Raw genomic sequence first — 24,209 nt, 5'->3', positions numbered from 1 at the left:
TATTGGCTATTTCAATTTGCAATAGCCAATAGTAAACTAGCATTGTAACCGCCCTCTGCTGATGGATCTGATGGAGAACTGCAGCAGAGGGCAGGTACAATGCTAGTTTACTATTGGCTATTGCAAATTGAAATAGCCAATAAGAATGTAGCAATGCATTCCAATGGGAAAATGTTTAATTTTTTTTTCTATTCGGACATCGCTGCGTGTCAGAATAAAGAAAAAAAAAGAAACAGCAGTGTTTCTCTCCTTGGTGGCCGGGAGCGGGAGGCTCCCAGAGCGCCCGGGAGAGTTTTGTCAGAGCCGCCTGACAATAGGAAACTATTGGGCGGAGCTAGCAGGCACTGCTAGCTCCGCACAATCGTTTTCTATTTACTTTTTAAAAACTTTTAAAACTATTTTTCTGTTCTGCTCGGTCACCAGGGAGAGTTTGCTGTTTGGAGATCAGTGTGCCTGGTTAGCTGGTAACCAGGGACGCTGATCTCTCTGTAAGTGGCCGGAGCAGGCTGTCAGAAGCAGGCTGTCAGCTTTCAGCGTGGCTCAGCCGAGCCGATGCATATGCGTTCGGCTTGACTGAGCCGCTCGGCCACGTTCGGGAGCTGTACGGGCTATTGTGAATAGCCCGTACAGCACCCTTCGGTTCTACTGAACCGAAGGGGTCCTGGAGCCGAAGCTAGCCGTAGGATCAGCCGAAGCTACGGCTAGATGCTTTGTGAATAGACCCCTTAATCTTTTGATACTGAAATGTATATATTTTTAATTTTATAAATTTGCCATTACATTCCCAGGGGATATATTGTGCAGAAAATATACACAGATTCTATAGGAGCCACTATTGGTTTATTAAATCAATGAAAAATTGTATGACATAATTTATAGCACATTTAACAAGATTTGACTCCTGAATTATTAACACTGCAAGCTTTAACTAACTACCTCGTAACAGTTTATATTTTGTTGTTGTTTATTAAGGCATTTTAACATCTTACTAAGGAAACAAAACAGACAAAAAACATTACTAAGGACATCCTAACCCTCCTGTATTGAAATTGTTAACTGTATTGTCTCCCTCAATTTTGTAAAGCGCTGTGCAACCTGTTGGTGCTATATAAATCCTGAATAACAACAATAATAATAATAATAATAATAGGGACCTAAAAAGACACAAGGCATCCCTTAGAGCAGGGATGGGCAACTCCGGCCCTCCAGCTGTGCTTTACCTACAACTCCCAGCATGCCTCTGCCTCTGGGAGCCATGCCTTTAACTGTCAGTCTCCCGACGCTTCATGGGACTGGTAGTTCCACAATAGCTGGAGGGTCGGAGTTGCCCATCCCTGCCTTAGGCTCCGTTCACACCTAGGCATTTTGTCACTCAAAGCTAAACGTGACAAAACTCTCAGGACAAGGAATCCCATTTGCTTGTCTTGATGGTGACAAAACAGCCAAAAAGTAGCTCATGTACTTTTTCCAGCGACAGGAATTTTTCTGCCCATGAACAGGGGCCATAGAAATGAATGGGATTCCTTGTGTTCAGCATTTTGTCATGCTCAAGACAAGCGAATGGGAATTTGTTGTCCTGAGCATTTTGACGCGCTTACCTTTGAATGTCAAAACACCTAGGTGTGAACGGGAACAAAGGATTTTATTGTTTACGGTCTGATGAAGAAATGTCTCCACGGCTGATAGCAAGATCTTTGAGAGTTAGCCATCTATGGTGATGGAAATATCTGACTGCAATAGGAGGTGCAAAAGAATGTTGAATTCACATATAGAATCCGATTGACTAAAGGATTTTAACCAAAACTGTGTGAAGATTCAAATCATTTATTCTATTACGTGAATAGAAAATCCCTTTATTCACTTATACATTCATTTAACTTACTATTGATTTCTGTAAAAAATAAGTCAAGGCATCTGGATTTGCTGTATTTTTCTTGAAGACATTTCACTGGACATCCGACCAGCTTTCTCAAAAATAGTCCATTGATGTGTTTTGGCGGCGTTTAATTTCTGTTTTCGGGTTTGTTTTTTAATTTATTTTAACTTGGTGATCCTACCAGTAACACACTTTCTGTCTTACAGTGACAACACTTAAACTGTCCATACACTATGTGAATTTCAGCCGGTGGCCACTGTCAGAACACTATTAAGACTAGTGGGAGATTCCTTGTTCAATGCCCGCAAGCATTGATGGAGGAATCTGTTATATTCTCTTTCTCCAGCCTGGCAGCTCATTGGCTGCCCGCTCTGTTCCTTTGAAGATGTTCCAACCAGCTCCTTCGATCAGCTGATCAAGGGATGCCAGGCCAAAAGGGTGCTGGTAGCGGCATCCACTGTGTGAATTTCATCAAGAACCGGCCAAAATTCATATAGTGTATAGCCATCTTTAGCCTTTAACACACGTGCATTACCGTCATGCATAGTGTGAGTGGACCCTGACTGTTCTGGTGAGCACCTGTTGTGCAGTAATGTAATGATGAAATGATCCACAGTAGATTTGCATATTGTGTAGGGGGCAAAAGAAGAGTCAGTCAAGAGCCTAATACATTAGTGAATGGAGCCGATAAATGATTACATCTTCCCTACCACCCAAACAATATTTAAGTAGCTATCAGGTGAAAAAAGTTGACAATAGTCCATATACTGACTGAGTATTGGCAGACAGGGTGCAAAATTAGCCTTTCAATGCACAAAATGTGTACGCCTATGGGCACCTTAACAGAAGCTCAAATCGAGTTCCTGTAGGTTACTGCACCTTTCACAACATCATTGGTCATAGGACTGCTTTATGAAATAAACCAAATCATGCATCTGGCATCTGTTGCGTGTAGCTGATCATTATCCCATCAAAGTAAAAGCCCCCAAAGCTGTAACAAATTTGTGAAAGGCATATTGCATGCTTTGAAGACCATAGTGTAATTGTTTAACCAGAATTCAATAAAATTAACAGGTCCATTAGCAGCACTCAGATAGCCTGAAGTTTCCACGCCTGATCAAGGTCTCTAAAAGAACACTTGATTTCTACAGTACTGCACTATTTGCATGAGAACACAATGAGATTAATGTCTGGCTCCAGGCACAATCTGTTTAAGTACGACAAACTCCAGGGCTAGGCTGCTATTATTTACTGGCTAAGAACAACACGGTTTTCCAGTATCTCCATTCATCCAAGAACAACAATAGCTTCAGAGAATGCTTAGGTACCTGTACAGCAAAATCAATGAGACCATTGATGTTCAGAGCAGGCTCCATTAAGTCAAATATAAGTTGGACATGGTGAGCCAGAGGAAGATGGTAAGAGGTTCCTGAAGCGAAGCTTGTAATTTGCTCCAGCATGTTGCAGGATATCTGTGGACGGAACCAGCAGAAGCGTCAAACTCATTTCTCAACAAGTAATTATCATACAGAATAGGAGCTCACACTGTGCACACGTAAGTACATTTCATTCTCCATAATATGTGTTACTTCTAACATGGAAGTAAGCCAGCAATCAAGGATATGTTTAAGTCTTCTAAATATTCATATTCTTGATTTAGTACACTACTGTTCCTACCATGAGTCATGTAATATTTATTCATATATATATTGTATTACAGTCAGAATTGTTGCGATGTTATTATTTTACTGTGTAATAAACTGTACCATTCCTAAAGCTAGGGATGAGCTGCCTTATTTTCTCCTGAGATAACTAGGCTAGTCACTTAGTTGGTCACAGCTGGTCCAGCATGCTGGGAAAACTCTAATAGTGATTAAGGATCATTCCTGTACCTCTATAACAGGGAAAAAGGTCCTTTCACAGCAGACATATGTAGTAAAGTATGTATTGAGGAGATACATCACATCATTGAGGAGTATGTATTGAGGAGTCACACCAGAACCTGGTAGATTGCTGATAATTAATGAAAAATCTGTATGTGTATGGCCAGCTTAGGGTTAGGGTGCCAAATAATGAAAGAACGTTAAAAATCAGCTACAAAAATAAGAGTAAGTGTAAGAGTTAAAGTGACACTAAACTCACATGTTAAATCCTAAAAATGCATTCATGTACCTGAACTATTAACAAAAATTTAACTTATTTGTGTATTACTCCGCTGTAGATCCTCAAATCATCTCTGAATTGGGGCTGACACTGTCCTTCCTCCTGGAGGGTGGCTACTTTTGTTCCCCATGTTCCGTGTGTGTGTTGTAAAGTATCCACCGCTCCAAGCTCACTCCTGTGATGGACTACAATCTCAATACAAATTAGAAAACTAAACGCAAGATTGTAGTCCATCACAGGAGTGAGCTTGGAGCGGTGGATACTTTACAACACACAGAGGGACCATGGGAAACAAAAGTGTTGTTTCCCATTTTGAGGGAAATAAATTACACATAGAGGTTTATGCCCTTTGCTTAATATATGAGGTTGAGCTGAGAATATTTAAGATTTAAATTGTTGGTAAGGTGGTGCGTATGGTGAGAGTTTAGAACAAGTGGAATATACACACATCCACTGTAGAGTTGGCCATACAACTTGCAATACAACTGAACAATCTTCTATAGATCTATCAACAATGGGATATGAAGGAGTATGAGAGACAACCGCAGTGCTCTGATTGAGAGCACATAGCAAGTAAAATCAACAAAACATGAGCATATTTATTACTGCATTTCAAATGCATTAAAGCACACAAGCCACTTTACCATGCGGGTGGTGTCTGTTGTGTACAGGCTTTAGGGGAGCATGCCTTGCACTGTTACTACACAAGTCACTGTTTACCTACTTTTTCTTTTTTTACTTTATTGAAATGTCACAAAATGACATTTCATTCATTTTTATGCACCACAGCCGAGCATAAGGTGAGCTGCAGAGCGTTGCGGCAAAATGCAGCATGTCTTCATTCCTATTTAACCCATCTGAAGGCAGCATTGTGGCAGAACAGGGCACATAGAAAGCAATTGTTTTCTGTGTGCCCTGGCTTTTAGCCTGCAATCTGTGCAGATTAATGCAGCTCAACAGAACTGGTGTAAATGGGTCCTTAATGGATTGAAAGATGTGGTGAGGAGAATATTGCTAGAATCAGGTTACAAGTTGTACCAAACAAGGCAGTTTATGTGAGGTTACCATAGATGCAAAAGGAAAAAAAAGCAAATATGGAGCGCCTATAAAGGTAACTTGTAAGGGTTCATAAACTGATTCTACCAGTAATAGAGGATTTTATATACAACCTTATTTAGTCAAAAGTGCAGTTCCAGCTGTCTACTGAGCAGCTAATTAGTGATATAAATCAAACAGACCAAGATAATACTGCTATGTTTGAACTAGAACTAATACAAATGCTGCAAGATAAAAAAAGCAACACATTTCAAAGGTGATCTTTTTTGTGCATAGGGCAGTACAAATATATTAACTTTTTGGATACACCATAATGATATTACCTAAGACCACTTGCTTTATCATCTATGCTTATCTGTACACCTAAATTTGCATCAAGCCCTGCACAGTTTATTATTTGTATACAAGCCTACAATGCTGACAAGGACAGAGGTGCTGTTGATCTGGTCAGTGTGCAAGGTGAGCACTTTATGAACTTCTATTTCCCTTTACAGTTTACATTTGTAAGTGCTCCATATTTTCTCTTTTTTTCCCATTTGCCCACTTTATGTTTATGGGCAATTTAAAACAATCTTGTTTTGGTGGACTATATATCCTGGGGTCATCTGCAGCTCTTTTAGGTGGTTTATACTAGTGATGCACCGATACCGGTTTTTCGGTATCGAGTACCGATATTTATCTTTCAGTACTCCGGGACTTCTGCTAGCATGTAAGAGGGCAGTGTGTCATTATTCCACTGCGGCTCTCTCAGGCAGAAGGGGCTGCTGCACACTCTGGTCTCGGGGAGCATGTGCAGCCCGCTGGGTGAGCGAACCAGCTTATTGCCATCGGTGGACATCTTTCCTCCCTCACAGCGCCGCCAATTACCTCACACATTTCCTGCGACCGACAGCCCACCTCTGACCAATTACTGCACAGTACGAGCCTCCCTGCTGCATCGGATTGGCCAACACACTTTTACTAGCCCTTAACTCTTTGTGTAACTACAGTAGGCGGAGCAGACGGCACCGTGACTGCTGTCATTTTACTTCCGCTGGCAGCAGGAGAGTTAGCCAAGTCCCGTATTAGCGTCTGCGCAAGCGGCAGCTCCTTAGCGGCTTCCAATGTGAGAGGGATTCGAAGACCACGTGACATTTGTTGTGCCATCATTACGGCCAATAATTTGATGGGGTGGGAGAGGACAAAGAGGTTGGTGATTGGAGAGGAGCTTTGTTTATCTGGAAGGTGATTGGCTGCAAAGAGGGCATGCAGTTCACAGTGAGGTGTTAGAGCAGAAGATGGGACAGGTGTATGTCGGAGCTATGTGTACTGCTCGTGCTGAGCAGGGCCTTCAGAAGTAAGCTGAGACCCCATGCAGTCATTACTGCCGCCTAGCTTCCTGATTGGAAGGGAAGCCGGCTCCATGTTCTGGTAGCTCCGGTATCGGGGGTAAGTATCGTAGCATTTGGGCGTGTAGGAGTACTAACCCAAATACATGGTATCTGCACCGATACCAGTATCGGTGCATCCCTAGTTTTTATGCCATGCATTACTGTTTATGGCCAATAATAATAATTAGATTTGAATTTGCACATTATGTGTACCTAATTTTACAGATAGACTGCAACATAGATAACAGGAACTACATGTGTTCATTAGTTTGTGCTGCTATAGATTACAACACAGCTGTATATTTGGTTATAAGGAAGTAAAATACCTGTGACGTGACTTGATGTTGATCAAAATATGATAGATGCTGTAGCCGAGAAAAGGTACTTTCCAGAGATGGGAAGGATTCTTGTTTGCTCTTTCGTGTCCGGTGTCCGTCATCTGCAACTATGTGTAATAGAAATGTTTTTACTCTTTACTACAACTGATACTGGGTATTTATGTCTGTACATTTCACATTCATTAGATAAGACCAATGTATAAAGACATCCTATGGGCTCGTATATTAATTCTAGAACATTAAACGTGTAATGGGTTCAAAATAGCTGTCACATTAAAGGCTAAGTTTACATTTCTGACCATGTTTCATCTTACACCCATATTTAGGGTGTGGCATGATACATGGTCAGATCGCAACCCCTCACCCCCTTCCCGACCCCCACTTACCTGAATTGCAGAGTTCCTCTCCCCACAGGCTTGTTTACATTTTTTAATTACTTTGACAGGATCTGTGAATGAAGAAATTACAAGTCCCATCAGTCACCACAGTAGAGGGACTTGTAATTCTTAATGGAATGCAAGTGCAGTGACATCACTGCACTTGTAGTCTTATTGACACTTCCTCCTGTGCATGTTACTGAACGTCCATACCTCACTATACACATGGATGGGAGTAAGAGTCTGCAGGAGCCAGAGCATTGTTCCAGTGATCCAGTGATCCACTGACCACGGTTGCAATGCCTTACTGGCTTTTATGCAAAAAAATAAAATAAATTATCATAAATAATAAAATAATAAATGCACAATTTTTTTTCTTCTTTTAAGTTTGAGTTTCCCTTTAAAATGAATCTATACTAGAGTAACCAGTATTGGTGCATCCCTAATATAAAATATATAAGAAGTGATATAAATCACTTCTGCAAACACAGACGTTAATTGGTGGAGATTCCAAGCGTTAAATCATTTGGTGAATTGAACAAACCTAAATAGTGTGCAATATTTATTAAATTACGGCCGAAATCAGCAAAAAAAGCTTTGTGAATTGACACCTTTGCTGTGATCTTCTTTGAGGATCTTTGGAAAAAAATTACTTTACAGTAGAAGTAACTAGAGAGGTCAGGGATGGCTTGCTTTAAAGCTATTTTACTGATTGTTAAGAAGAAAGATGTGTACAGAGACTGCAGGACCTAGGATCGCACAAACTGTTGTCTTGCTGTCAGGCTGATGGATTTGTATCACTGGAGCCTGTAGACATGCAGCATTCAGTGTCTTTGTTAATCATCTCCCTGCTTGGATCATTATTTTTGTGCAAAACATTTTTCCGTATTTTCCAGGTTATGACCTGCAATGGAATATTGTGCTAATGTGTAAATAACCTTATATGAGATAACTATTTGTTCTAATAATGGAAAAACAACATGTTGCACAACAACTATACTAGGAAAAGCTGCCTAAGCCACCTAAAGACATGTGACTAATGTTAAATCTGGCCCTGCAGAAAGCAGCCTAGGCCAAAAATGTTTCTCGACTGCTTATAATATACCCATTGTGACCCTTCCTGAACAAAGACACCTTTTCTTTTCTCTCTGAGTTAAAAAAAAACCAAATAATTAAACTATAAACTCAATGCAGAGTACATTTTCAGTGGTAAATGCTTTGTAATTATGTGCCCAACATATTTGTGTTCTTTATTTTTGTCCCCTTTCTTCAAGGTTTGGCAAAATATCCATATGCCTTTTTTCAGTAAACGGATTACAGGATAAACAGGATTGTTGAAACGCTGCCTTTTGTTAAGTGATTTTGGGAAGTGCAGGATAGGAGTAATAGAAATAAGTGATTTGTCATCATGCAGGAAAATCTCTGCAACCAATAAAGTATACGGTATCCAAACACTAATTATATCTTATTTTCAATCTATGCTCCACACTATTCAGTTACTTCCAATGATGATCATGTTGCTTCTAAAATAAAACATTTATAAGCACTGTTATCTTTAGAAAATCTTTTTATTCTTCCAGTAATGTAAATTTGGCACTTGGTAATCGTATTTGGCATTTTGTCTTTTTGTTATAAACACATACATCACATTGTTATTTGTGGACATTTTTAACCTTCTAAAGTAAACATGCAGTGGTGGAGATTAGACCCCTGTGTAATATTTGCTATCGATTCAGGTTCCACTAATGTGGCATTCTCTGTACTACCAGATAGCAATGTAGTCATTTCCAACTAGGAAATCAATGTTCTTTATTGCATCTAGTTTTCTGTATAATTGCTTTGTAATGTCAGTTAACCCAGAAGGTTCTAGAATACATTCACTGAGTTTTCCTGTACAATTGTGCAGCCAATGTTATGTGAAAACATTGCCTTTATGACTGAAATTGACATTTTCCCTTCTGTCACACATCACAGATAATTGTATCACATAAAGTACAACATTCACTTACCAGCAGAGTCACTTGTGCCATTTGTATTGAGAATCTTCAAGAGGTCTTTGGTTATTTTTCTCAGCTGGTGTCTGGCTTCATCTCTCTCTCTTCCGACTCCATACAAGAGAATCATTCTCTGATTACATTCATGACTTGATGATGCTTCCTGAAATTTCAAATACATCTACATTGAAATGTTAAATGGAAGAATGAGCAAATCATATATTTAAGCTAAACTCTATAAAGAAAAGTCTGCTTTCTGTGTAGGATCCAGCAATCAAGGTATGATTTGCATAGTTTGATTTATACAGGGTTATTCACTAAAGGGTGAAGAGTTTGGAGAAGGCAGGAGAAGTGAACAATCTAGGACAACATAGCTGAACTAGAAAGTGAGCTGAATTGGAGAATTTTTCCAAATAAGCTATGTTGTCCTACATTGTTCACTTCTCCTGCTTTCTCCAAACTCCTCACCCTTTTGTGAATAACCCTGTATAAATCAAACTATGCAAATCATACCTTGATTGATGCTGGATCCTAAACAGAAAGCAGTATTTCCTGCTGCAGAGGTGAGAGATGCGGTTGAGACACTTGCGGGTACCAGAATGGAAGGAATTCGGCGAATGGAAAAAGGACAATTCAGTTGCATCCCTGCCCCTCCTCTCTGTTCATTCATTCACAGAACGCCTTGCATTATGTAAGAAAGTACAAGACGTTTTGTGAATGGATGCCCTCATCCATGCACAAAAAAGTCTTGTACTTTCTCATATAATGAATAAAGAGGAGGGGGCAAACATGCAACTGGAGCGCTGGAAACACAGTGCTCTGTGTAGGATCCAACTTCAATCAAGGTATAATATTTATAGTAAGCTGTTCTGGCTGAAGCTACGGCCAGATCCTTCGGCAGCTTCGTGAATAGACCCCTTATTGTAACTAGAAACTTACTTATCTTGTGCTTTTTCTACAATCATTTTTTAGCTTTAAATCTTCATACAATCAGTTAGCATAGCAATGCAGCTAGTGTTGTAATTAGGGATGTCCCGATACCGATGGCTAATCGGGCCCAATACAAGGCATTTTGACAAGTACTTGTACTTGTCAAAATGCCCCGATGCCTAGTGCCGAAGCTTGAGCTGTTTTATTTTTCTTCTTACTTACCTCGCCGAGCGTCGCGTCACATTACTGCTGCTCCGGTGGGCGGAGCTTTTTATTTGTAAATGTATTCTCTGCACTGTATGAGCAGTATATTCTCTATATGTACTACATATAGAGTATATATAGAGTACACGTTGTACTTGGGCCTGAAAAAGTGGCATCGGGACATCCCTAGTTGTAATCATTACTTCTTTGCAACCAGTGATATTGTAATCACTGAAACCAGTTACAGGTAGTAACATTAGCCTATCCAACCCAATCTGGCTCAACCAAACTATGTATGATTACTAGAAAGATTTCGCAAAAGTTAGCTTTATGTGCTTCTTTTTTGAAAATATCACAAACACAGTGGGGTTTAATAACTAAAGGAAACTTCAAGGGATGTTGCACTTTTCAGGGGAAGTTTCCCTTAGCTTGGTGAATATGATGAAATATTGCTTTGTACAAAAAAATAAAAACTCAATCATGTTCATGGAAGGAAAAACACTATTTGTGCTTGCACATGACTGGATAATGGAGGTCAGCGGAACTTCACCTCATTCAAATGTCCCCTGCAAAGTTAACACTCTATTTGCCTTTAGCAAACCAACTGCAGTTTCCCCGCCAGTATGTTCTACATTTACTGACATTTTATTGGAGAGTTCAGATGTAGCACAGAACAGCAATGAAACACCCCAGAAGATGTAGAGATGCATATTAGGAAATTTGGTTACATCCCAATTGCAATTAACATGATCAGGGCTATTCACAACAGGGTGAAGAGTTTGGAGAAGGCAGGAGAAGTGAACAATCTAGGACAACATAGCTGAATTGCAAAGTGAGCTGAATTGGAGAATTTTTCCATATCAGCTATTTTGGTCTACATTGTTCACTTCTCTGCCTTATACAGATTATGTGGAAAACCACAGGTATGGTGGTTTGATAACAAGCAGATGTAGCCTCTGTATCCAGTACTTTACAAATCATTATTCTGATATTCAAGCTGACAGCAGGGAACTGGGAAGGGAGTTCTCTAGCATACAAACCATAAATGATATATCATCAAAATATGTTTCAATGCCCTAACTGACACATGTATGTGTACCTCAGAATCGGATTAACTGCGTTCACCAATTTCAAGATAATCAGTTCAAGATATTTTATGTAAATAGTGAATATGATGACTATAAATAATTGCTTCTATGATATTACACTTTACCTTAACTCTCTAAAGTTAGTTACACTGAACTGCAATGTAATAATCTCAAATCAGCTACATGGAAATTAAAATGCACTTAATAAAATGGATAATAACATAATTAAAATAAAAGTAGATTCCACAAGCTAAATATGCTTTGCTAAATAAAAATTATCTTAGAAAATAAATACAAATTGGCAACCGTAAAAAAAAAAGGTGGCTAAAATATTTTTCTTGTCCAAGTGAAGAACATATCTTGTCTTTCAAGACTGGGAAATGGTTCCCCTCTGTGCCTTACTACTCCTTTATGGTGATTCAGGGTCTGCCTACAACACAAGCAAAAGTGGCATACTAGGGTTAGTGCACACAGGCATGTGTGGACTGCTTCTGACATACATTTGTTAAGCACTGTAGGATCTGGAATATTAAGTTGAATCTCATCACTGCTTTTGCCATGCATTGTATGGCTTTACCTGTACTCCACTGTACAAGTAATTGTCAATGCATCCCAAGCAAATCTCAGCCTGATCTCAAATAAAACCCATGTTTTTCCTGAAAGCATAATGCAATTGACTTCTAAGTCTGAAGCCTGTGTACACTAACACTAAGGCACATGTTTGTTTATGGGACACAGCTTGCCAAGCCTGGTTGAGCAAGAATGTTACGTCCTAACAAATAAATGCTGTTAAGACCTATTAGCCTGCAGAAGTTTACACTAGTGTACAGACACATTCTCAGAAACTGACTCTTCTAGGAAGTTTCAGTACTACCAGAGCCAGCCTTTGTTCAAGGTTCCCCAGTCTTGTTTTAGAAGCTGCTCAAAAGCCAGTAATAACACCAATGGTATTTTCATGGTGACAACATGTACTAAATAAAATAGAAAATTAAATTGCTGGAGGTGTTACTGCATTTGTCAAGTTGCTAATTTTAGTTAATAGCACACCTCCCTCAGTCCTCAGTTTTAGCAGCCTGCTACTTATATGACTTCATCATCTTTGTACTAAACAGTAACGACAGTCAGCACCTGTGGATTCTTATATTAAAAGTCTATTTTCCCTTTAACAGAGATCCCAACATAGAATGATAGTGAATATAAATTTATGTTCAATGAAAATGGTTTTATTACGAAAATTGCAAACACCATAAATACACATCGGACAAACATCTAAAATCCTACAAAATACCCTACACATGGTTCTGTAAAATAATGCAATAATCATGGACAACACCATATATTGATTCTTATTTTAATTTATAAGGAGAATCAATTTTAAAAAACACAGCGATCTGAGTGTTCTTCATCAGCATTGAGATACAAAAGAATGATGAAAATAATATTTTTCAAAAGAAAAAAATGGCAAATGTTTATGATTTACAGACTTTAGTCATCTAAATGTCATCCTCTTGGGATTAATTTCTACTTTAAAAATGTTAAGACATTTGAAATGGGTTGAAATTCAATGATGACAAAGCACTAAACCCTACATTTGTAGCTGGACAGGAAACTAGTCTAGGTCTTGATACCACTGATATGGTCACATAATAGTCAAAGAATGTAACATTTATTTTACCTTTTTTATATGTTGATCTTTTATTATATTATACTATTTTATTATATAATATTGTATTATCCCTTGCACTCTTCCTATTCGCTGCAGCAGGCAAGGATTCCTAGACTGCTGCAGCGGATGGGAAGAGATGCTCAAGGCACTGGCCTAAGAACCGGCTGGCTCGGAAACTCAGGTGAGTATACCTTTTTTTTACCCTAGGTTAAAACGATCAGATAACATAGTAACATAGTAACAGTAGTTGAGGTTGAATAAAGACAAGGTTCCATCCTGTTCAATCAATGTGTGTATGTAATTGTGCGTCTGTATTTATCTTGCTCTAACACTTCCCATATCCCTGTAAATTAAGTGAAATAAGAAACTCATCAAGAAGTTTCTTGAATTTATGAACGCTATTAGCAGATACCACCGCCTGTGGAAGGGAATTCCAGAACTTCACTACTCCCACAGTAAAATATCCCCTACGCAGGGGTGGAACTACTTCCTCTGCTGCACCGGGGCCTGAAGCTGTGGGGGGACCAGTGAGGTCTCATCCTGGGCCCCCCACCCTAGGTTGAATACGGGGCAGTGCCGATGAGCTTCTAACCAGAGCGGTGGGATCAGGTAGGTCCCGCTCTTACTCCCGGTCGCGTCCCCAGTAGCAGGAGGCGGAAGAGAGGGGCTGGCTGTGCGCAGATGTTTATCTGCATTGACAGACAGGCTTCTTAGCATGGGGGGCGGGGTCAGGTGAGTTCCCGCTCCGTCTCCTGGCCGCGTCCCTGGTAACAGGCAGCGTGATACGAGAGGGGAGAGAGTGGCAGGCAGTGTGCAGGTGCAGATCTATATCTGCAGTGACAGGCTGGTCGTCCCTATGGTCTGGATGTTGCTGAAGTTTTAGAAGTTCTGTGTCCAGCCTTCTCCAGCCTGCAGCCAAGCCTCTGTCACTGCCTATGGTGGGATGAGCAGAGAGGTCCCGATTCTCTTCCCTGGAGCCTGTGGAAAGGTGAGCCTGCTTTAGCCATGGTAACCTAATGCACCAGCACAGGGAGAGGGTCCATTTTAAGGGCTGGTTTATACCAGTTCCAGTGCGTTTTAGCACAATTCGCCGCTGGAACGCACTGGAGCAAATCCCGGCCAGCGTCCTGCGTTTCGGGGTGGGAGGGGGCATGGCAGTGCGATGTAGTCAATGGCACCACAGCCATGCCTCTCTTCCCCCCGCCTGCAATGTGATCGCCTGCACCTGAATGCGTGGCACATCAGTGCCTGTGTTCCGGTCCTGTGCGATCTGAAAAAATAGTGCGTGCACTGGACCGGAATGCAGACACTGTTGTGCCACACATTCGGGTGTGGGCGATCGCACTGCAGACGGGAGTTAGCTCAGATATTCCGAGTATGTATTTTGAGTTACCACTATTACCACAGACAATGCGGATTACCCAGTGGGCACTTGAAATACAACAATTACCACAGACCATGCAGATTACCCGGTTAGTGAAATAAATTATCACAGTTAGCACAGATAATCACAGTACGCACTTTGAATTACCGCAGAATACACTGTTGTTTTGGGGGTTTTTTTAAACCCAATACCCTGCCCATAATACACTCAAATTAATACAAATCAATCAGCCAGCTCACCACTCCTCTTAGTCTGTTCAGCTGCTCCAAACTCCAGTCACTTGCTTGCACTCTCTCAGCTCCCTCTCTTACTCCTGCTCCTCTCTGCTCAGCCGCCCGATCCCGTCACCAGCACCGATCAGATTAGCTCCCTCTCTCACTCCTGCTCTTCTCTGTTCAGCTGCCTGATCCTGTCACCAGCTCAGCTCCCTCTCTCACTCCGCTCCTCTCCAATCAGACACCGTCTCCTGTCACTAGCACCGCTCTCTCCTGCTCCTCCTGTCTGCTCCAGTTTCTCAGATCTGGTCCCCATTCAGTTTCCGCTCTCCACTCCTGCACGAGTCTGCAGGACCAGCCTTTCACTCCGCTCTCCTTCCAGTTCTGGCTCTAAAGGGGATTTTTCTCAACCAATCTGGTTAGCCCCACTGCAAGGGTTAATACAATTTGTGCCTGGAGTTCTTCTTTAATCAGTTGCAGTTTTATCCTATTTTTACTGTCTACATTAACTTTCCACATAGACACTGTGTACATACAATATGATAAGCACACTGACAACTAAACATATTTAACCCCTTCATGACCAGTGACGTACATTGTATGTCACTGGCTGGCATTGGGCCCGTTTAAACAGAAAGCCGCCGGGGACTGTCGGCTTTACAATAGAATCGATTCTGGCAACTCAGCTATCGCCAGAGCGCCTCTACGGGACGATAAACGGGCCCTCCCCCGCCCAACACCCCCACTGTGTTTCACGGGCTCTGCTGCCCCTTCTATGGGTTCGGGGGAAGCTGGGGAGGAGAGTGGTGAAAGTCCGTTCATCCATCTCCTCCCCATTCTATGGGACCGGGAGCGACGCGTATTCCATCACTTCCGGTCCCATAGCTTTCATTGCTGGGCTCCTGAAGCACTTCAATAGCTTATTTAAAGTATAAAGGTGATACTAGGGGTCTTTTGGACCCCCAGTATCACCTTAAAGAGTACCTGTCACTGCCAATATGCTATCACATGAGGGATTATAAGCCCCCCTATGTAATAGCAATTCAAGTAAAGTTAAAAAAAACAGTTTTTAAAAATAATATTAAATGAAATAAATGTAAAAAAAATTGTAAAACATTTTTTTTAATTCCCCCGCCTCCGCGAGAAGGTGCGTCTTCACGTAAACACGCGTCGTGTGCGTCTACGTATGAAAACCACAATCGTGCTGCACATGTCAGGGTGAGAGCAATAATTCTAATTCTAGGTTCAATATTTATGTGTATCTTTAAACTGATGATCTGTAGAGGCTTTTAAAGCGTTGTCTATGAACTTTTTGGGGTATTGATTTTTGTCTCAGTTTCACGGACGCAAACAATTTTTAACCTGGGCATGTTGGGTATCTATTTACTCATGCCCCAAAACACAATAAAATACCCATAACAAATGGGTATTTTATTGAGTTTTTGGGCATTTAAGTGCATTTTTCACTAAATTTGGGGGTTTGATAAGGAGTTACGCTAATATCGTGCAACATAAACATTTACAACTGCCACCATTTTATTCTACTGGGTCTTGGCTTTCAGTAAATATATAATTTTGGTGGTTTGAAGTAATTTTTAGGCCTAAAATGTGGATTATAACATGGGTGCAAAAAAAGGAAAAAAGGCCTCGTTCATGAAGGGGTTAATCTCTAAACACTTTGAATATTATAATAATTCTCTTAGATGAGTTTACTGATATAGTACAGTAAAAGCTAACAGCTTATTTCTGAAGAGCAACAATTAGCTAATGGACTTGCAAATAGTCCAAGACTTCAAAATGCAGCAGTATTTATATAAATAATGGTTATTATATAAAAGGATATTTGCTTAGGTTAATTACTGTTTTAGTGTAGACGCACAGCTTAAGTAAATATCGGCTTATAACAGATGTTATTTACTCTCTAGCAGTTCAGTACAAAGTGAGACAATGTAGTCTGTGAAATAAATGAAAATGGTGTACTATAACAAGCTTATAGTGCCTCTAAGCATGTAACATATCATTCACATTTTACTACGTTCTGGAAAAAAAAATTAAATCCATCTTTAAAATTGTATGTTGAGCAATTTATCCGGGGAAGTGTAAAGATTGCACTTGCATGCTAAAAAGCCTGGCCACACACCACTCCCTTTCCCCAGCCTTGAGATGGGCAAGTGTTGCTTTATTTAAGCTTGACAAGCCCAGGGCTCTGGTGACTGGTTCATCTTCATAAACCTGCATTTAGTCTTTGAATATCTTGTCTTGTACCTTGCATCCTGTTCCTGTCTTAATATCTTGCTGCCTGTCCTGTCTTAGTATCTTGTCCCTGGGAATACTGCCTCCAATCCTGACCTCATCCTGTCCCGGGAATACTCTGTCAGCCTCCAGTCCATACCTCAGCCTGTCCCTGGAATATTCTTTTTTTTGCCACTAATCCTGACTTCAGCCTGTCCCTGGAATGCTCTCCGTCTGCTGCTATTCCTGACGTCAGCCTGGCCATGGAAAACACTCTTGTCCACTACCTGCTCTGACCTTGCTACATAACCGTTTCTTCTGCAGGCTGCACTTGACCCTGCTCTGTCCATCACTAACCCTGTCTCCACTGCAGAGGCAACACTTTGTGTCCTCCATCACCAGTAGTACCTCTACTGTATACCTGGGGTCTGTCTGCAACATTCTACAGTCAGAGTATATAGTTCAAGACCTGGGGGCATGTGAGTACCAGCAATGTGGCAAAGTATCCTCGAAAGGCAGCTGCTATAGGTGAAATCAATCATCACTATTTATTCTGACTGCCACTAGGGGCGATAAAAAATGTAAAAAAAAGAGCTCTCCAGCAAAACTAAAATGTCAGTTTAAGCAGATTGATCACTGCACTAGCATCTCACATAATTTATTTAACACAATTAGTATATCTAGCCTCCCCACCTCCCAACGAAACTCAAAGCATTGTGTTTTATCCATGAGTCAACAAGTTTTTCCAGTCTGTCTTAATATTAAAACTGTATTGGTTTATAAAGAGGTATAAAGGGGCCAGTTAAAAAACAATGGTGTCTATTCCAAATAATAATGGAAAAAAAAAAAAAGATTGAGAGAAAAGTGTATTAGGGACAATGTAAATTTCACAAGGTATATAACAATGGTCCTTGATCAGCATACTAGGACAACTGTGTGTTGAGACTAGGATTGAGCTCCAAACCTGAGCTCATCTGAATCTGGAAAGAAACCATCAGTGCCGGTCTAATCAGCTTCAACTGGGGCATTCCCCACCCCCAGCCTTGACCTTATATGGCCACATGGTTGTGGTTATTGTTCTCTGTTTGATACTCTAAAATAGCGGGTCTGCTATGGTGGTTTTTTTTTCTGATATTGGAAACTGTAATCTTGAAAGTTCACTTGGAGTGCTGGCTTTTTTTCTTCATTTCACAATAAAAACCTGACAGAGGATCTAACACTTCTATATCCTATTTAAAGCTAAAAAATATGTGGATTTGCAAACAGTGTATATTGTGGATTATATATATATATATATATATATATTAATGTAGTGATAGGAGATAAATCTAGCCCTCATTAGGTTTTTTCATATTTTTATTTATCTAGGGAACTGCAATATTTTTTTATTGTTGTTTTTTTACACAGCGAAGGTATTTTACTTTCTGAAACAAGCGACATGCGAAGAAGGTGTTCCGCACCTTCTGTTTTGATGACAACTATAAAATCTTGTGTTCCCCTCAGGTTCCAACCAGAGTTAACAGATAAAAAGGGTGAAAAACAGTGAGAACAAATCTCCCCAGGTGATATGCGGATAGCAATAAAAAAATCAAAAAAAATCTACACCTTCTACAATCAATGCAAAACTACAAAAGAGTTGTAGATGGATTTCCAAAAGAATGGTTATTAGATAAATGTGCATGTCTGCATTCGGAAAATGTATTATTTAATGACATATTTGGACCTTACTACATAGACTTGAAGCATTGTCATTTAGTATTATCAAAAACAAAAAATATACTTTCCAAAGCTTAACAGCTACTCGATCTTTTGACTGATACATAATGTATGTTTGTATGTAGTCTAAATTCACAAAGCCTAATAGCCCCTTGATCTTTTGACTTATGTTTGTGTGTAGACTTAGTATTATCTGAACTTGCATTCTTTTATTTCAGGTTAGGAAAAAAGCAGAAGTATTAAAGTCTTGTTGAAGAAGAGAAACTGAAAAATGCATCCGGTATAATTATAGAGCTTACATATCCCGTACAGTATAAGTTTATAGCTCCACACTTCTACTGCTCAACCGCGGAGAATTGTATCATTTCATGGGAAAAGTACAAGAAAATAAACCATTGATCTTGTGGCTCTCTGGATGCAAATGCATAGGATAATGCTGTCTTTTTGACCAATATATCTACTCTTCTACAATCACAAGTGCCAAATAACTGAACCATGGAATATTCAGGTAATATATTACTTAAGTCTTGGAAGTTACTACAACATTATATATTGCTTAGGCATCTATCTATTATAACACATCATCCGACATACTAACAACATATGATGTACTTAGATTCACTGTTTTAGCTGTCTTTCTACAAAATAACAGTAGGGCTTTGTCCATGAGTTTTAAAACTTTTTTTTTTTTTACAAAATGACAATCTTTTCATGCAAATTATAATAAGACCCATTGCAATACTGTTACTGATATTTAGAGTAGCATATATGAACCAAATATATGTTGTATGAATCACATCTTGGGCATTTCAGTGACTGTATATGACATATGGGTCTATTTGTTAACCACAAGTGCAAGTTTAACGTTTCATGGTTTAGGGTAATCTGTACAAAGCGCTCCTACATATGACTAATTAAATAGATGTTTTTATTTGATGGGAAATGATACATTCACGTGCAGTTGTGTTTATAACTTTGCATGTTGTGCATTTGCATGAAAATTAAAAAAATAAACAACTTTTTAAAGATAAAATACATCGAGGAGCTTCTAAAAATCTCACATAGAAGCACACATTACTCCATACAAGGTAAATTAATATTTAGCACAGTATCACATAACGTGACCTACTTTTATTTTGCAATGCATCTACTTCAGTTTAGATGCCGCAATAATTATACTCACAAATGTCCATGTATATGAGCCCAGTGCTGCTATTATATTAACAAACAGGGGAAATAGTCATGGAATATGAGGAATATTGTGGAAATTTCTAAAAAATGAAGTTTTATTATTATTATTACATAGGATGTATATAGCGCCAACAGTTTGTGCAGCGCTTTACAATATAAGGAGGACATTACAATCACAATGCAATTCAAGACAAGATGGTAAGGAGGGCCTGCCTGTGAGGGCTTACAATCTAGAAGGGAGGGAGAAGTGATACATGAGGAGGTAGCTGTGTGGGGAAGAATTGTTTGAATTGTTTTCTATAATACCAAGGCTGATTCTGGTTACATGTTGGTAAGCAATATTATTTACTGATATATTTTCATTTCAACAAGCAGTGGCCACTATCCCGCAACTACTCTTTTCTTTTCATACTGTATATAAATGTTTAGCCAACTGACAAGACATAGGGAATTTTCCCTTCGGTTAGTGAATGTGGTGAAAATTCACTTTGCACAGAAAACCTGATCACGTGCAAGGAAAAAAACAAACAAAAAAAACTACATTTTTGCTTGCACAAGATTGGAAATCAACAGAGCTTCCCCTCATTCACTAAGCAAAGGGAAAATTCCTTTAAAAATGTAACAGCTTATTTGCCCTTTACTAAATGAACCATAAAAAGTCACACATGTTTTTAGAAACAATCCCAAGATGCAGCCTTTAAACCTTCAAACCAATATGTACCCCTTTCAAACTTATATGTTAAGTTAATGTGTGGCAAAATGCATATATAATTAGCATGATAACGCATGGCACTCTGTGTGCTATGGTGTACTCTGGTCCCATTCATTTAGAAAAGCATCCCAACACACGAGTACAGTAGGTGTCAACAGTGTCAACAGACCTCTGCACTGCAGCCTACCACAGTGCACATGCCATTTTTTTGCTGTGCTACATTAAAAAAGGTGTAGGGTTTTCTTCCATTGCTATTTCTTCTGATGATATTGCATTGTAAATTAATTGTCTGCCTTAATGCAATGCATGTTAGTTTGAAAATACTGCATGTTAACACGCACATGGGCCACAGTCGATTATGGCAATAGATAATATTGGCAAAATCTGTCTTTACCTTGGCATATATTGTCAAGTGGCTTGTCATTATTTTCAATGGCCAGTATCCATCCTCTATTCAACACATGCATGATGATGCAGAAGCTGACAAATGGAGTACAATAAACTCTTCTGCAAGCTCCTGAGAATCCACCAATAAGGACAATCTAGTGAAAGCCTTGGCACAAAGCAGCTTTGGTCCTAGCCCTTTGCTTTCTTATTTAGTTGCACTTGATATCCAATATCGATATTTTACATTGCCCTTATGATATATGAACAGGATAAGAAACAGCTGAAAACAGATAACTTTATTCTGGAAGATAACCATTTGACCCCTCATTTATTTCAAATATTCATATCAGCTTGGGATTCTACATTGACATACAATGATGCAAAATCTTTATTTGTGTCACTTATTTAAACTTTCACTTTAACATAAAAAAGGCATTAAAAAAAACCCCAATATCAGTAATCGTTCTATAATGAGGAATAGTATTGTACACCAAGAGGACTGAATTTCATGCATGGGCTATTTAACTGATAACCATTTTTTTCTATTCTAGGATTTTCCGAACTCATAATAGACTTCAAACTACACAATGTTACAAATTTAGCTAAGAATTTTAATTGTTCTAGAGACTACCGTATCAACCAAGTTCTCTTTCCTGTTCTATATTCAATTATCTTCATTGCTGGGACAATAATGAACGGTTTGGCAATAGTTGTGTTTTTCCAGTTGCCAAGTAAATCAAACTTCGTCATTTTCCTAAAGAACTCTGTGATTTCTGACTCTCTGATGATTATGACATTCCCATTCAAGATTCTTGGAGATGCTGGACTCGGACTCTGGGCTTTAAAGGGGTTTGCTTGTCGCTACACCTCAGTAGTTTTCTACTTTACAATGTACATCAGCATAATTTTTCTTGGTCTAATAACTATAGATCGATATAAAAAAACTGCAAGGCCATTTGGTAACTCTTGTACAACAAACTTGCGTTCTGCCAAAATCCTATCGGCTGCAATATGGATAATAATGTTTTCCCTCTCATTACCCAATATGATTTTAACCAATAAGCCAATGACACCAAAAAACATACGGAACTGTATAAACCTCAAGTCTGATTTCGGACGGATTTGGCATGAAATTGTGAGCTTCATATGTCAGATCATTTTCTGGGTTAATTTTGCTGTCATAGTAGTGTGTTATCTTCTTATAACCAAAAAGCTGTTCCAGTCATTTAAAAGAACACGAAGGGAACCATCAAAATCCAGAAAAAGAGTCAATGTAAAAGTGTTTATTATTATTGGTATATTCTTTGTATGTTTTGTCCCATACCACTTTGCTAGAATCCCATACACATTAAGTCAGACACGGGATGTGTTCAAGTGTTCAGCTCAGAGTACTCTCTTCTACGTTAAAGAGAGTACATTATTTTTTTCATCTCTAAATGCATGTCTGGACCCTTTCATTTACTTCTTTCTCTGCAGATCATTCCGAAATTCACTTAATACTGTTTTAAAGAAAAGGCAAATCTGTCTTTCTTCATCTACACGGCTGAAAGCTTCACATCGATATGATATAGACAAAGCAGAAACTAAAATTTAGCGGAATTTGAAGCTCTATATATAATGACTTGAAGCTGTATTTTAGGTAAATTGGTAGACAGATGTACTTAATTGTGCCTCACACAGATTAATAGATTTGCTTTAAAGTGAAGCCTATCAACGGAAAAAGTCACTACACTGACATAACTAGTAAAACCTTAACTAAACAAACTGAAGAGAAGCAGATTGGTTGCCATGCACAGCTGCTCCAGATTGTATCTGCTCCAGTTTTGATCAATTCCCCCCCCCCATAGTCTTTATGGGCCTATGTCCTTTGGTGATATACTTTATGTATTTATTAGGAACTGCCTAGTACCTACGAGGAATATTAGCAATAAAAGACTTCCAAATGGCTTTGGTAATAAAGATTTCATTAAAGGAATTAAAGTTATTAGTAAAAAAACATAAATGACAGACTATCTAACATAATTTTTTTCTCTTACCTTATAGTATGATACAGCCAGCAAACAGAGAGGGCAAAGCATGTGCAAATGTTCATCATTTATATGCATAAACTATTTGTATATGAGAAAAAAAATGTGTACATGTGATTGACCTCTGAAGTGTCATACTTCAATCTTACTGGGAAAGGTTGTGCAAAGCATGTTTTTGCCATTTCTGGGATTTGAGTCTTCCTAGAAGAAAGGTGTAATAGCTATTTAATACATACCCAACGGTATTTAACTATCAAGCTTCTATTTTACCAGTTGGTGATGATTGTGATAATCAGATATACATACACAGGGAGTTTGCATACCCCTTGACCCAAAGACACTAAGGGGTCTATTCACGAAGCTGCCGAAGGATCTGGCCGTAGATTCGGCCGATCCTTCGGCTAGCTTCGGCCCCAGGACCCCTTCGGTTCAGTAGAACCGAAGGGGTGCTGTACGGGCTATTCACAATAGCCCGTACAGCTCCCGATCATGGCCGAGCGGCTCAGCCAAGCCGAATGCATATGCATCGGCTCGGCTGAGCCGTGCTGAAAGCTGAAGCTGGCCTGCTTCTGACAGCTGGGCGGAGCCAGCCGTGATCTTACGGCTGGCTCCGGCCACTTGCAGTGAGATCAGCGTCCCTGGTTACCTGCTAACCAGGGACACTGATCTACAAACAGCAAACTCTCCCTGGTGCCCCGGGAAACACTGCTGTGTCTTTTTTTCTTTATTCTGACACGAGCATGTCATAATAGAAAAAAAAAAAGATTTTTCCCATTGAAAAGCATTGGGACATTACTATTGGCTATTTCAATTTGCAATAGCCAATAGTAAACTAGCATTGTACCCACCCTCTGCTGCAGTTCCCCATCAGGTGCATCCCACATCGCTCGTGTCAGAATAAAGAAAAAGAGACACAGCACTGTTTCTCTCCTGGGCGGCCGGGAGCGGGAGGCTCCCAGAGCGCCCGGGAGAGTTTTTTTTTCGTTTTTTTTTTTACAGCAGCAGAGCCGCCGGACAATAGAAAACTATTGGGTGGAGCTAGCTGTCACTGCTAGCTCTGCACAATCGTTTTCTATTTACTTTTTTTTACTTTATTCACTCTTTTTCTGTTCTGCTCGGTCCCTCCGAGGGACCGAGCAGAACAGCCAAGCTGAATGCCGCTCAGCGGCATTCGGCTATTCACTCACTGCTGTTCTGCATTTTTAAGAATAGCCCGAACAGCAGTGAGAAGCCTGCCTGAGGTTCGGCTCAGCCGATCCACATGTTGGATCGGCTGAGGCGAA

General features: G+C 39.7%; 2 protein-coding genes across 2 annotated transcripts in view; one reads left to right on the top strand and one right to left on the bottom strand.

Annotated features, from left to right (window-relative positions):
• The window catches only part of MED12L (mediator complex subunit 12 like), a 339,629-nt gene that overhangs the window by 103,776 nt on the left and 211,644 nt on the right, over positions 1–24,209 (bottom strand). Inside the window, exons 15-17 of the mRNA XM_018565890.1 lie at positions 9,190–9,337; positions 6,792–6,910; positions 3,205–3,348 (exon numbers count right to left, since the gene is read on the bottom strand). Of these exons, the coding sequence (XP_018421392.1) occupies positions 3,205–3,348; positions 6,792–6,910; positions 9,190–9,337 (411 nt within the window). The remainder of the gene's footprint in view (positions 1–3,204; positions 3,349–6,791; positions 6,911–9,189; positions 9,338–24,209) is intronic.
• On the top strand, positions 21,444–22,598 carry P2RY12 (purinergic receptor P2Y12; the record flags this gene model as incomplete). Its single annotated transcript, XM_018565878.1, has 1 exon — positions 21,444–22,598. A coding segment is annotated over one exon (1,050 nt), but the record flags the coding sequence as incomplete, so codon positions are not given.

Source organism: Nanorana parkeri, unplaced genomic scaffold, assembly GCF_000935625.1.
Source record: "Nanorana parkeri isolate BGI_ZX_2015 unplaced genomic scaffold, ASM93562v1 scaffold898, whole genome shotgun sequence".
NCBI lineage: Eukaryota > Metazoa > Chordata > Amphibia > Anura > Dicroglossidae > Nanorana > Nanorana parkeri.
This window is presented reverse-complemented; position numbering and strand designations above follow the sequence as displayed.